This window comes from Chiloscyllium plagiosum, chromosome 24 (assembly GCF_004010195.1).
Source record: "Chiloscyllium plagiosum isolate BGI_BamShark_2017 chromosome 24, ASM401019v2, whole genome shotgun sequence".
In the NCBI taxonomy this organism is placed as follows: domain Eukaryota; kingdom Metazoa; phylum Chordata; class Chondrichthyes; order Orectolobiformes; family Hemiscylliidae; genus Chiloscyllium; species Chiloscyllium plagiosum.
Window position 1 is genome coordinate 51,139,799 of NC_057733.1, and position 15,621 is coordinate 51,155,419.

Below are 15,621 nucleotides of genomic sequence, written 5' to 3' on the forward strand. Positions count from 1 at the left end.
TCTGGAACCTTTCAGATTTGTCTTGTGCAGTAGACCATAAAGGACATTGCAAAGTTGGATTGAACTTCTGTTACCTTGATGCTATTGGGTGAAGTGAGAGTAAGGGCAGAGCTTGTGCATAAAATGTAATTCTTATGAAGTGGCTGTGTTTCTAAGACTGGTTTTCATTGAACAAATTCTTATGTTGAGTTTACAATATCACTGCTATGTATTTAATTCCTTTATTATAGCCTGTTACTCCCAATGGGATATCTGTCGAGCTAAATTACAGTATTAAGTGATTATGGCCTCAGCATTTGGGTAATCCAGTATGCGATTGGAAATTAAACTGAGCATAAACAGTCTTAACAGTTTGCAACTGCCTTAGATTCATGATTCCTCCCCTCCCATATCATATCTAATATTTCAAAACTGTGTTGATAAAGCCATGACACATAAGCAGAAATCGCCCATTGGCTTCTCGAGTTGCTCTGCTGTTCAGAGAGAGCATTGATGTTCTGATAACCCTCAACTCCACTTTCCTATTTTTTTCCCCCATGCAGGGCTCCTTTACAGATAAGAATTCTGTCTGTCTTAGCCTTAATCACATTTAATGACTCCATCTTTACAATACTTTGTGGTAAAGAATTCCATGGATTCATTACCCTCTGAGGAAAACGATCCTCCTCCTCTCCATCATAAATGGGTGACTCCTTAAATCAGGAAGCCGTGTGTTTGGGGGATCCTTTGGGACTTTGCTCCTGAATTATTTTTCAAAGAGTGAATTTACAGTAATGTTCTGTCTTTTTGGGTGAAATTTATATATTGTTTGTTTTACAGTGCTGTGGAAGTTCAAGCACAGTCCTGCCTGAGACACTGCTTTTTATATCAACATTGGATGGAAACTTGCATGCTGTCAGCAAACAGACAGGCTCAATCAAATGGACCTTGAAAGAAGGTAAGTAGCATCATTCGTGTCTTGGAAGTGGCGAAAATATAACTCCACTTCCGGCTATGGTTTGGTTTAAATTTTACCTGTTTGATTGGAATAAATCTGTTTGATAAAAAGCCAATTTCAAATGCGAGCAATAATTCACTTTTTGACTTTTGGCCTCATTCATTATGTGGACTTAAGAGTAAATTCTTAAGGAGTAATCACTATATACTCTCCATTTTAAACTGGTATTTGGGGTTTTTGAATTTTATATTCGACACTTCAGGTATTACACCTTTATATTGATGGCACAATTTAGGTTTTTAATCGCACTCTCTCCCTGTCACAATCACACCAGTTTTCTGGTTGGAATGCTTGGCAAACAGCAACCTCATCTCTGTGCATTCTGTTTTCTAAATGGCACTCAAAAGGTTATTGGAATAAACTTGGTCTTTTTCTTTATAGAAAAGCCCAATTACTTCACCCTCAAAACACGTTAAATGTGCCAGCTACTAAGTAATGGTTAAATATAGTTAGCTCACCTGTTAGAGGAGGATCATTCAACTTTTGTCTTCGTGATTCATGCCATTATGATGGTTCTGGCTGTTTACGGTCAGTTGTCCCAGCTCCAGGATGTTTCTGCAGGAGATCCGCAGGTTTATACCTCAGGAACTCTCATCTTAAACTGCTTCATCAATAACCTTCCCACCGTGATAAGGTCAGAGTGGGAATGTTTGCTAACTGTGCAGTGTATCATCCTTCACACTTCTGTCAACTTCAACCACACCCCACCATCAAAAACATCTTCCATTCCCCATCTCTCTCTACTTTCCACAAGGACCAATCCCTTCAATGGTTCTTGGTTCACGCCACTGTCCTCACCACCACCACCACCACCCCACCCTCACCGAATATCCCTGTGCTTTCCTCTGCAACTGTAAATGTTGCAAGATCTGTTGGCACATCATGCCCCTCATCTTCATCTAGGGTCCTATTCAGTACTTCCAGGTCAGATAGAGGTTCACCTGCCCCTCTTCCAACCTAGTTTACTGAATCCGGTGCTCCCAATGTGGTCTTCTGTACATTGGTGAGACCAAACCTAAACTGCACGTTTTGCCGAGTATCTCAGCTGAGCCCGCAAGAACCAGCCTGACCGCCAGTCACCACCTATTTCAATTCCCATTCCCTCTCTGACACGACCATCCTTGGCCTTCTCCATTGTCACAGTGAATCAGACCACAAATTGGAGGAACACCTCATCTTCTGGCTGGGCAGCCCACAGCCTGGAACACTCAATATTGAGTTCTACAATTTCAAATAACATTCCCACTCATTCCCTGACTCCCTTTCCAGCCACCCCCTGCTCCTCTCTTCCAATCCACTTACCGACCCTTCCATCCAGCCCACCAACTGGATTCATTCCTCCATCGACCAACCAGGCTGTGCCCTCTACCTGGAGAAACTGAGAACTGGATTCCAGTATCAGCAGTTCGTTTGGCCCCTAACTGTGCAATGTTCAGCACCATTTGTGACTCATCAATTACTGAAGCAGTCAACGTCCAAATGCAGGATGACCAAGGCTATATCCAGGATCGGGCTGATGTGCCCAGTAATATTTGGCTGCGCAAGTGCCAGAAACTGACTATCTCCAACAAGAGAATTTAACCATCAGTTATTGATATTCATAGCACCCCTAAAGCTCCAACAACACTTGAGAAATTAGACACAATCCAGGAAAAAAAACAGTTCACTTGCTTGGCACCACATCCACAAACATTCAGTCCTTCTCCCACTGATACACTGTTAGAACACTATGTACCATCTAGAGGATACATTGCAGAAATTCACCAAGGCTCTTTTGAGAGCACCTTAAAAACCCATGGACTGAGAGTGTGTGTGTGTGCGCGAGAGAGAGAGTATATAGTTTAGTGGGATCACCTGTAGTGTGACATTCTCTCTCTCTCACTCACTCACACACACACATCTATGGGGTGAACTTGTATTAGCAGATGTATTCTATTTTGTTCAAAAAGCACAGAATCTGCAGTCAGTCCATGTGACATATTATAAATTCCTACTTTGGAAATAGAACCAGTCTGACTCAAGGTTGGAATACATAAGGACTCTAACCTTTAATGCATTGTCTGTGCAGAGATGTCACTTTTTTTAATAAAACCTTAAGCTATCTCGCGAATGTGATTAGAAAGAAGTTCTGGGATTTACATATTAATCAATCGAAACCTGCATCCTCATTCTAAGTATGCAAGACAGCAATCTAGGTTTGTTCAACACATCATGTCACTGTTTGACACTTTGATCTTTTCCCATAAACTGTGTGTCCTATGATCCTACCCCACGAGCTATCTGACAAGGGAGGACGCTCCAAAAGCTTGCACTTCCAAATAAATCTGTTGGACTATAACCTGGCGGTGTGCGATTTTTAACTTTGTTCACCCCAGTCCAACATCGGCATCTCCACATCATTGACCGAATTGAACCTTTTTAAACAGTGTAATGTGTACACAGTTACTGTGTATTGTCTCAATTCATAAACCTCACATTGAAATGGTATGTGAAATGGTTAGTTTCAGGAACTGTGCAACCAACGTTTCCTGTGTATTTTGTTTTTGCCACGTTTTGCAGAAAGTTACACATAAAGATCCCATCTCAGTGTGCTACTTTTTAAAAGGAAGACTTAGAGCTTCTGTTGAGGATGATAGCTGTTTTGAATTGTTTGATTAAAAAAGCAAAAGGAACATTTAGATTAGATTACCAACAGTGTGGAAAAAGGCCATTTGGCCCAACAAGTCCACACCGACCCTCGGAAGAGTAACCCACCCAGTCTCGTTCCCCTACCCTATATTTACCCCTAACTAATGCACCTAACACTATGGGACAATTTAGCATGACCAATTAACCTGACCTACACACCGTTGGAATGTGGGAGGAAACAGGAGCATCCGGAGGAAACTCACGCAGACACCGGAGAATGTGCAAACTCTACACAGACAGTCGTCCAAGGGTGGAATCAAACGCAGTTCCTGGTGCTGTGAGGCAGCAGTGCTAACCACTGAACCATCCATGTAATGAGAGTTAAAGCAACTGCCGTCACAGAGAAAGTGTGCTGGTGGGACAATCTGTGTTAAAAACATCGGTAGCATTGAATAAGAGGATATAGTAAGGGCATGATATAAATTAATTTGAGCCTCTCCTTTTCTTGAGTATCATGTACTATTCTGAATAATACAACTTGGGATGGACATGAAGATCTTTGTGTGGAGGAAGGTTTCTTGACTGTTGTAATGGATGAAAGGCCTTGGTTATACAGAGACCAAAAGCTGAAGTAGTTCTTAAACAGAGGGTTATGCGGAGATTTAATAAAGTTAGTAAAATTAATGGAAGGTTTTGATGATAGGAAGAAACTGGTTCCTGCCAAGTAGACCATTAGACAGAAGACCAGAAATAGGCCATTCAGCCCATTAAGTCTGTTCCGCCATTCAGTGAGATCACAGCTGACCAAATAATCCTCAACTCCACTTTTCTGCTTTTCCCCCTATTATCCTTATTCCCATTGATGATTAAAAATCTATCTGAACCTTGAGTATACTTCATGACCAGCCTGATTTCTAAATCTATGAAATTCATTTGTTTAGAAATGGTTCGTTGTAATAGAACTATGTTTGGATGGAGGATAAATGAGTCAAGGATTGTTTCTGATGATGCAAGCTAAATTGTATAAACAACATACAGAGCATATTAATGTTGAAAACCTCAAATTAAGAGTGCACTGGAAACTTTCATAGTTACTTAAACTACATCTATTTCCCATACCAGCTTGAAAATCTGTAGGTCTTTCTGCTAACTGGAAAGACATCAAGGACAGTTGTGCACATGCATTCTTATCCATCAAAATGTAGAGCTTCAGAATTGTGCCTTGCTACTTTAGGAAGCTAGCTGCAGTTACAAAGGTAACACACAATAGGCTTTATATTCTTGGTTTTGCAATTTGTAAATGGTCTCAACATAGTATGCTCCATATTATTAATATCACTTGTTAGTTTGTTATTTGTTTATTATTTGTTGCTTATTGGGAAGCTAATCAAGAAGTTGGAAGGGCTTTCTGCTGACTATTCCTAAAAACCTGACTAATTCAGTTAGCAGATAATGGGAATCTTAATCTTGGCATTGTTTTTGTGTTTTGCCTTAGATCCTTTGTTTTTGCCTTCAGTATTTTGTTCAAAATTTTATTTATTTTGTTTTTGAACAAAAATGTGCCCTTAAATGAAATGTCATAGGCAAATCTTGAGATTGGAAGTTGAGAGGAATCTCATTTCCATGTGCTCATGTTATACAATGACTGCATCATCAAATTGGAGTGGTGCTGGAAAAGCACAGCAGGTCAGGCAGCATCGGAGGAGTGGGAAAATCGACGTTTCAGGCAGGAACCCTCCATCAGGAATGAGGCTGGGAGCCTCCTGGGTGGAAAAATAAATGGGAGTGAGGTGGGGCTGGGGAGACTGCAGCTGAGAGTGCAGTAGGTGGATGGAGGTAGGGATGAAGGTAATAGGTCAGAGAGGAGGGTGGAGCAGAGAGGTGGGAAGGAAGATAGGCAGATAGGACAGGTCATGAGGATGGTGCTGAGCTGGCAGGTTGGAACTGGGGGAAGGTGAGGGGAGGGGAAATGATGAAACTGGTGAAGTCCACATTGATGCCCTGGGGTTGAAGTGTTCCAAGACAGAAGATAAGCCGTTCTTCCTCCAGGCATCGGGTGGTGAGGGAGTGGCGGTGGAGGAGGCCCAGGGCCTGCATATGCTCAGCAGAGTGGGAGGGGGAGTTGAAATGTTTGGCCACGAGGCGGTGGGGTTGATTGGTGCGGCTGTCCTGGAGACGTTCCCTAAAGCGCTCTGCGAGAAGGTATCCAGTCTCCCCAATATAGAGGAGACCGCATCGGGAGCAACGGATACAATAAATGACATTGGTGGATGTGCAGGTGAAACTTTGGTGGATGTGGAAGGCTCCTTTGGGGCCTTGGATGGAGGTGAGGTATGGGTGCAAGTTTTGCAATTCCTGCAATGGCGGGGGAGGGTGGGTTACAACTCAAATAAACACACTGTTGCTGCCAAATTAATTGTCCATCTCTGCTATACTGTTGATAGTTCCCTGTAACAATTTTTAATATCATAGTGGCTTTCTGAGCTAATCAACAACATTGTCCTGGGTTTGGAATTACATGTCAACCAGACCAGATAATAATGACGGGATTGGTTTGTCATTAAAGCAGTAGTGACCTGGTTGGGTTTTTACAACTGTAGTTTCAAAGTGAAGAGAGATCATCCTCCTGCAAAACCACTGACCATGATCAACTACTCTTTGAAATCTGTCCTTGATTTTGTCCCTCCTCTCACTCTGCCCTCTTCCCTCCTACCCCTTGCTCGGGTCCCCACCCGAGTCTGTCTCTACCAAACAATTGGATAACTGTGCAAACTGCCTTATCTCTGAATTGAATTGAATAAATTATTGAAATACAATAATATATATAATACAGTAGTGTCTCGACTTACCAACTTAATCCGTTCCGGGACCCGGTTCACGAACTGAAAAGTTCGCGTACTGAATCAATTTTTCCCATTGTTTGGATAGTGTAAGAATGCTTGGACGGTTGTTCACAGCGCATGCGCCAAAGATGAACTGAATGAGATCACGCGGGGCCCAAGAGCTTTTGCGTTCAACACGCGCGTAGCAAAGCTGAACAATGAAACCATGTGGTCGCACACGGGCTTTTTGCGTTCGTACCTTGAATTTCGTACGTACGTTGAAGCAAGATTTTACGTACAGTCCTGTTCGTAAACCGATTTGTTCGTGAACAGGGTCGTTCATATGTCGAGGCACTACTGTGTATATATATTTTTTGCCCTTCGAAGCTACATGGCAATGTATCCCACTTTGAGAAAAGCAGTGTTTCTTCTGTCTTTTCTACAGTCTTCAAATTTCTTGCCTTTACACTGCATGCAGTGGTTTGCAATTCTAACAAATATTTCTACTGGTGCTTACATTGTACCTGTAATGCGGGCACCTCTGCCCCAGTTGTCCCCTACCAATAATCAGGATGTTGGACTTGAAATTAGGTATATTACAAGATAACACCAAGAATGGATCATGGTTTCATCTGCCTGTGGTTGAATAATAAATGTTGGTTTGGATTCCAGGAGAATAGTAGAAACAGATCATTAGAATCCAACTTAATAAAGAAGCCATAAACCTGACCTGTGTCTGACATTTTGCCTGAGTAGACTATGAACTTCAATATTACATGGCTAGGATACTTGAACTCTCAATTTCTGCCCTTGAGTTGAGGATGCTACTTGCTGAGTCAGTTGGAAGTTAACATCTCTTCAGTCAGGTATTTCAGTTGCTGTTTTGTCTGTACAGTATTAGATAATCATGTTTTTTCCATTAGTACATAACACATTTTCTTTTATCAAATATAAAGTTTATTAGCATAGATTTGTACACTTTGCAACTTTGGATGTAGGTTATCAATCTGTTGCTTCGTAACTCATTTTAAAAAAGGATCAGGAATGGTGGAGTTTGTAGATAGACTCAGAATTTACACAGTCCTATTTTATTTGTGTAATTTTTTGGCTCTTTTTTTTCTTTTTGTCTTGTACAGATCCTGTGCTTCAAGTGCCCATGCATCTAACGGAGTAAGTTCATAATATGACTATACATCTGTTTACATCTCAGAGTTTGTGTTAAAGATCTATCATTGTTGAGACTATTTCTCCTTTTCAAATGCATACAAAATTATATATTCAACATCAGTGTATACTTGCCACAGGGTGGTTCAGATCAAGTCATATTGATGTGGGACTGGAACTAAGTAGAGGCTGTCAAGTTTCCCTTTCTAACTAACATCAGTGAAATAGTTGGCTTTTGGCAACAGTTCAATTGCACTATGGTCACTTTTGCTCATAACCAACTTTTTACACTTCCACCTTTTTAAAACTGAATTCATACTCCTGCCTGTTTTATTGTTACGATATGTTCTTCCTCTTGGCTTCTATTTTACAAAAGCCTATCCCTTTCACTTATTTTAGTCTTTCACAAGTCTTGTGTTCTTTCTATGAATAGGTGAGCTATATTACTGTATTGATGCGATGTTTGCAAGGTAATGTATTGATTGGAAACTGTGCAGTATGTCCTAGTGACATTGCTGTTGGATTGTTGTTGAGCTTAATCCTTCTACAAGTAACACTGAATCCACATATATAATGAGTTATTTTGGTCAGCCAGCCATGTACATTTAACAACATGTTTGAGATTCAGCACCAATCTATTATGGAATCTGTTTGTAGAATTTCTGTTTACACAGTAGAGTACATCTATTCTTTCCCCATAGGGCACATCACTTAGTCAAAGTCAGAAAACTTGTGCAAAAATGTTTTTCAAAAAACAATTTTAAGTTTTGGTGTCTGTACAAGCATTTGCACAGTTTTAACTTTGTTCCAAACTTCAGTGTATAATAATTGAGTGTACAGCATTGTGCATTCTTCAGAGGGTATATATTTACTCCATCGTAGCATTTTCTATATGTAGTAGTTCTAAATTTGCTCAGTGGGGCAGCGTATAGCAGCTTTTAACTGCAGTGAGACCCTACTCTCAGAAGGGCATCTCTACCTATGTATAGTCCAGTTGGATTTTGGTTCACAACACCTGGACTTTGCTACCTGTCAGTTTTGGTGCTGTGCAAGTAAATGGCCCAGCTGGTAGTTCATCATAATCTATAATTAGAAATGCTATTACTAATTTGTTTATTTCTTCTTTGCAGACCAGCATTTCTTCCTGATCCTAATGATGGCAGTCTATACACGCTGGGAGACAAAAACAATGAAGGACTTACTGTAAGCTAATCCCCTTGTAGTCAGACCTGTTTGATTGTGTCTGTCCAAAGATCTGTTTTTTTTAACTTCAATTGATAAAAAATTCTAAAATCAATAAGCTATCTACTAATCCTTGTTTTGATTGGATTGTGTTGTTGGCAGAGGCAAATGTGTATTTCTTTTTATTTCAAGCATCCAATATCAGTATTAAGCACTTTTTGGGCAGGCAATGTGTGATTGTCTGATTAGGCTGAATGGGCACTTTTCGTGCAGGAAACTATGTATTCTTTAATCTACCCCTCAAATATATTCCTTTCATCAGTGATAGAAGAACAGTTACTCCTTCTGTTTGGAGGTTTGATTTACCAAAGTTGGCTATCCTTTGGCCTTCCTGAAATTGTACTCTCAACTTTACAAACTATTGTGGTGGTAACTCCAGGTCTTTTAAAATTAGTTTTATTAATCCTAATCTGGAGGTTTAATAGAGACCTGATTTCAGAATAAATATGCTCTGCTGCTGGGTTTTACCTTTTAATATGTGGTATGTCTCCTTTTGTAAAACATGTAAAACTTATTATTAGTTTCTTAGTGAAACCGTTAGTTCTTTTTTACAGAAACTTCCTTTCACAATTCCTGAATTGGTGCAGGCATCACCTTGTCGAAGTTCTGATGGTATACTGTACATGGGTGAGTGAACTCTGTTTCACAATGCATCGCTCACTATTTACTTGTTTTCAGAATTCTACAGTTATTCTGACGTAAGACAGATGTCTTATAAATTGTATACCTATTTTGCACAGGGAAGGAAAGATTTCAATGTGAAATAATCAATCACTTTTTTTACTGAAGGAAGAAAATGTTTGCTGGAAAAAGTTTGCAGGTGTGGTTTAATGTTTGGACATGAGTGAAGTTCCAATGAGTAGAAAGTACTAGTTCCCCTTAGTTGAAGGATCAGTTGGACTTTTAAGGTGGAAGGCTGGAAGTTCAGAGAGGATTTTTAGTGATGGGGATCTGGCATGTGTGAGAGGGTCATTGAAGCAAGAACGCTCTCAAACTTTCCAAAAGTATTTGGATGAGCATTCAGGGCTGTGGGCCTAGTGCGGGAATGTGGGGCTAGTTTATATTTAGCGTAGTTTTGGGTGAACAGATCTGGTGATTAAAATGTATGGTTTCAATAAAATGTTTGGCTGTGTAATCTTGCAACTAAATACTCAACACCTTGGTCTACCTGGCCTGATGGGATTAGGGCTGGGGAGAACTAAACTGCTTGTTTTATGAATAGTCTAGTTGTTAAATCGTTTGCTTCTCATGCAACCTCTCCAGCTCCTAAATAGATTTCAATTTGACATGGTCACTGCCAGTCAGTTGTTTAGGGGTTAATCAGAGATCCACCTTTCCAACCCTTAGTAAGACTGTTTACAGAAAACCCTTGTCTTGGCAACTTAATTACTGATGTTTAAATAGCTGAATATCTGATTAGTACAGGTACAATCCATTCTTTGTAGAATTATTTAAGTGGGTTGCAAATCTTGAGATTAAGTTCAAGATCATATTCTCTATAGTACTTTTGTGATTGCCATCAGCAACTTAAATTACCCTTTGCAGATAAGGGGATACAGGTAGCTTTAATTTGTAATTTGAATATAAACTGATGAGAAATAACTATATTATAGGTGCTCCTTAAGGGGTTATTATTTATAGAAACATATTATTTCACCCAACTGGTTCAGAGACCTTTATACTTGGAAGTACAAGAAAGGAAAGTTTGAATCAAGCTATGATGTATCTAAAGGCCCCTGGTGTACCACCTCATGATTGCATTGGTAGCTTCTAAATGACATGGTAACAATTTATTGTAAGATCATTTTATTTTGTGTTCCCTCAGGAAAAAAGCAGGATATCTGGTATGTTGTGGACCCAATGACAGGTGTAAAGCAGCAGACGTTAACAGCTTCGTTTGCAGAAAGCATGTGTCCATCAACACCCCTCCTATACCTTGGACGCACAGGTATAGTGTGTATGCCTCCTGCTTAAAAATCAGAATATAATAAAAAGAATAGTTCTCCTTTTTCTGTGAATAAATTTGTTTTACTCTTTTGACTTAACATGTATTGAGGGGTAAAATGTTGATTGCAGAGCCAAATTTAAATATGTGAAGTTCCAGAAACAAAATTATTTTTCATAAATTCCATCACATCCTGATCACTTTCACCAACTACATCCATTTTTGTATGTTTTTCACCTGTCTTCAACCAGATGGGGACAATCTAAGGTTTACTGGCACAAGTCTGGTATTCGGATTTGTTTCCTGATTTGTTTGGTCTCGTTGGGTCTATGGGAGTGTTTTCTATCTCTGGTTTGGGAGATGATAGTCACTGTCTTGGGACTGTCCAGTTGAGTTATGTTTCTGCAATGGGAGCTATCAGTTGTTTTTGTATTGTGACTTTGCTTCAACTCTCAGACAATAGTAGCAGAAAGATTAGTCAGTTGGGGCTAGCATGGAGGCTCGCAGAGGCTAGCATGGAGGACCAGTGACTCATATCAGCCAGAGCAGGGGCCATAGTGTGGTAGAGTACCCACTGTGAAAAAGGACATGAATCCAGGAAATGTTCTGTCTCTCAGGTGGCTCATTAACGACAGTGTCAATTTGAGAAAGCAAGTTTTGGGTCTTTTTTTTTAGTGGCAAAATACTGAGGTCAAATTTCCTTATTAAAGCTAGAATCTATAATGTAAACTAAAGGGTACAGGGATATCAATAGAAATGTTTAGAGATTGTTTTTAATCACAAAAATAAGTTTGTAGGGAAGAAAAAAGAGAAAAATTTGGGAGTAAATTTCCTTCCTTATTTTTTCATCACATTCAGTCATGTAGATAGTCACTGCTGGTAAGATTCCATTTCAGATATTTTTCATTGGTTTTCATTCATTCATCCCTTTTTAGAGGAGATTGACCGTCTGAGTAGTGCAACTGACCTAGCGAACTCTGGGTAAAGGTTTAGAAATCAAGTATCAATCGATTTAACATATTAATTTTTAAATTTATATTAAGATGCTTCAGAAATGAAGTCTTATGTATGTGTTGGAGTGGCAACAGATGAGGACTGCACTACTTTGCAGTAACTTGAGTGTAGCTGTTTTAATTAACTTGCTTGGTTATGTAATGACAAACTTCTGCAGCAGGTGAAATGTTCACCTGGACCTTCTGACTCAGAGGTCAGACACTACCACTGTATCATAAGATCCTCTTTGGTTTAAGTGTCATCTTGTTTTAATTTGTTTTGGTCTAATTGTGCTTCGTGTGATGGACTCTGGCTCCCCACAGTGGCTCAACAGGATTCTCCAGCTGCAGAGTCTGTTCAAACAGGCCGAGCCTGTCGAAACTAGATTTAACTGATTTGAGAATCGGGTAGAGGCAGATGCATTCTAACTGGCATCCAGCATCTGAGTGTTGGAGGAGAGAATAAACCAAGAATCCTATCCACAGGGTTGTAGTGTGCTAAGCAACCTTATACTTGGAATTGAAGAGGTATCAAAACTCCCTGTCACTGTTCACTTCTGAATGTTAGCCATTTAGGAGTAGTGCAGGAGGATAGCTAAGACCAAGGAATAGAAGCTTGATGGAAGGAAAGAAATAAACGAGAAAAGGTGACTGTTATGTGAGGCAAATAGGGAAGAAGGGACACGCACAACAGGCCTTGGTTCCTAGTTCAGGATTCTCTTAAGGTCAACATTGAAGGTTTAGTTGGAAGACGGAAAGGCTAATGCTATGTTAATATTCATTTCAAGAAGGTTTAAATAAAAGAGCAGAGATGCACTGCTGAGCTCTGGTCAGACCCCATTTGGAATATTGTGAGCAGTTTTGGGCCCTGTATCTAAGGAAGAATGTGCTGGCGTTGGAGGGGATCCAGAGGGGCTTTACCAGTGTAATCCTGGGGATGAAAGGCTTGTTATACAAGGAGCAGTTGAGGACTCAGGGTCTGTATTTGATGGAGTTTAGAAGGATGTGGGAGGATCTGATTAAAACTTATAGAACACTGAAAGGCCTGGTTAAAGTAGACATGGAGATGATGTTTCCAGTAATTAGTAGGAGAGACTAGGATCCAAAGACACAGCCTCCAAGTGAAGGAACTACCCTTTAGAACTGTTATGAGGAGGAATTTCTTCAATTAGAGCATAGAAAAATAGTGCAGTACAGGCCCTTCATCCCTTGATGTTGCGCTGGCCTGTGAAACTAATCTGAAACCTATCTAACCTACACTATTCCGTTTTCATCCATATGTTTATCCAATGACCATTTAAATGTCCTTAAAGTTGGCGAGTCCACTGGTGTTGCAGGCAGATATTCCACGACCTACTACTCTGAGTAAAGCACCTACCAGTGACATCTATCCTACGTCTAATCACTCCTCAGTTTAAAACTATGGCCCATTGTGCTCACCATCACCATCTGAGGAAAAAGGCTTTCACTGTTCACCCTATCTAACCATCTGATTATCTTGTATGTCTCTTAAGTCATCTCTTAACCTTCTTCTTTCTAACAAAAACAGCCTCAAGTTCCTCAGCCTTCCCTCATAAAACCTTATCATACCAGGCAACGTCCTAGTAAATCTCCTCTGCAACCTTTCCAATGCTTCCATGTCCTTCCTACAATGCGGCGACCAGAACTGTATGCAGTACTCCAAGTGTGGCTGCACCAGAATTTTGTACAGCTGCAGCATAACCTCCTGGTTCCGAAAGTCAATCCCTCTGCTAATATAAGTTAACACACCTTTCATCTTCTTAACAACCCTATCAACCTGGGTGGCAACTTTCAGGGATCTATGTACATGGACACCGAGATCTGTCTGCTCATCCACACTACCAAGAACCTTACCATTAGCCAATAATCTGTATTCCTGTTACTCCTTCCAAAGTGAATCACCTCGCACTTTTTTGCATTAAACTCCATTTGCCACCTCTTATCCCAGCCCTCCAGCTTATCAATATCCCTCTGTAGCCTGCAACATCCTTCCGCACTGTCTACAACTCCACCGACTTTAGTGTCATCTGCAAATTTACTAACCCGTCCTTCTATGCCCTTGTACAGGTCATTTATAAAAATGACGGCAAGCAGCAGTGGCCCCAAAACAGTTCCTTGTGGTACACCACTAGTAACTGAACTCCAGGATGAGCATTTCCCCATAACTACCACCTTCCATCTTCTTTCAGCTAGCCAATTTCTGATCCAAACCACTAAATCATCCTCAATCCCATGCCTCTGTATTTTCTGCAATAGCCTACCATGGGGAACCTTATCAAACACTGTACTGAAATCCATGTACACCACATCAACTGCTTTACACCCATCCACTTGTTTGGTCACCTTTTTAAAGAACTCCGTAAGGGAGGCACGACCTACCCTTCACAAAACTGTGTTGGCTATCCCTAACCAAATTATTCCTTTCTAGGTGATTATAAATCCTATCTCTTATAATCCTATCCAACACTTTACCCACAATCAAAGAAAGGCTCACTGGCCTATAATTACCAGGGTTGTCTCTACTCCCCTTCTTGAACAAGGGGGCAACATTTGCTATCCTCCAGTCTTCTGGCATGAAGATCAAAAACAAAGGCTCTGCAGTCTACTCCCTAGCATCCCAGAGAATCCTAGGATAAGTGCCATCTGGCCCAGGGAACTTAGCAATTCTGCAAAGTTCTGTGAAAATAGATAACTCCTCCTTATGAACCTCAATCTGATCTAGTCTAATTTAGTAGCCTGTATCTCAGCATTCTCCTTGACAATATTGTCTTTTTCCTGTGTGAATACTGATGAAAAATATTCATATTAGAGAGTGGTTAACCTGTAGAACTACTTTAGGACAGAGGGCTGTTGAGGTCAAGTCCTTGTGTGCATTTATGACAGAGATAGGCCCTTGATTAGTAAGGGGAGTAAGGGTTACAGGGAGAAGGTAAGAGAATGGGGTTGAGAAACATCTCGGTTATGATCGAATGGTGGAGCAGACTCAATGGGCGGAATGACCTCACCCTGCTCCTATCTCTTAGGGTCTAAAAAGGGGTTTTGAAATTGGGACCATGGCATGGCAGAAGGTACTTTGAATCGAAAAGTGTAGTACTGGAAAAGTATAGCAGGTCAGGCAGCATCCAAGGAGGAGGAGAGTCGATATTTTGGACATAAAACCTTCATCGGGAATGTGTCCTTGAGCATATTTTGTACTGGCACTTTCCAGTTGGCTCAAGCCTGTGTCAATGAAAGATTGCCATAGATCTGGTCAGAATGCAGGGTAATCTTGGTTAACATAAAAGTCTGGTTATAAAGACCTGGTTAAACTTCAAAATCACACAACACCAGGTTATAGTCCAGCAGGTTTATTTGGAAGCAGTAGTTTTTGGAGCGCTGCTTGTGCCTGGGTTTCAAATGGCTCCTTTGTGCTGATGTGCTCTTTTGTTGACAGAATACACAATTACTATGTATGACACCAAGAACCGGGAGCTGCGATGGAATGCCACCTACTTTGATTACTCTGCCACCTTACCCGATGAGGACACTGAATACAGTAAGAATGATTTGACTTTAATAATTGCTTGTTCTGCTGCTTCTGCAGAGGCAGCTGCTGTACATTTTGAAAACTTCACCTGCCAGCAGCAATAGGTGGTAATTTAGTCACTTGGTCACTTCTGTGTCAAATTGTACCTACCTTGACTATTTTACTGAGAAGCAGAACTAATTGAAATATCACTGAGCAGTTTGGATAAGTTATTGTTTCTTTTGATAATTTTTAGTAGCTTGCCCATTGGCTGGGAGCTAGATTGACAAGACCAGAATCATCAC

At 40.5% G+C, this 15,621-nt stretch overlaps 1 protein-coding gene across 1 annotated transcript in view; it reads left to right on the forward strand.

The window, feature by feature from the left end:
• Window positions 1–15,621, forward strand: part of LOC122562289 (serine/threonine-protein kinase/endoribonuclease IRE1-like) — an 83,063-nt gene that overhangs the window by 26,516 nt on the left and 40,926 nt on the right. Inside the window, exons 2-7 of the mRNA XM_043715094.1 lie at window positions 820–937; window positions 7,584–7,617; window positions 8,742–8,814; window positions 9,408–9,480; window positions 10,679–10,801; window positions 15,245–15,346. Coding sequence (XP_043571029.1) covers window positions 820–937; window positions 7,584–7,617; window positions 8,742–8,814; window positions 9,408–9,480; window positions 10,679–10,801; window positions 15,245–15,346 — 523 coding nt within the window. The remainder of the gene's footprint in view (window positions 1–819; window positions 938–7,583; window positions 7,618–8,741; window positions 8,815–9,407; window positions 9,481–10,678; window positions 10,802–15,244; window positions 15,347–15,621) is intronic.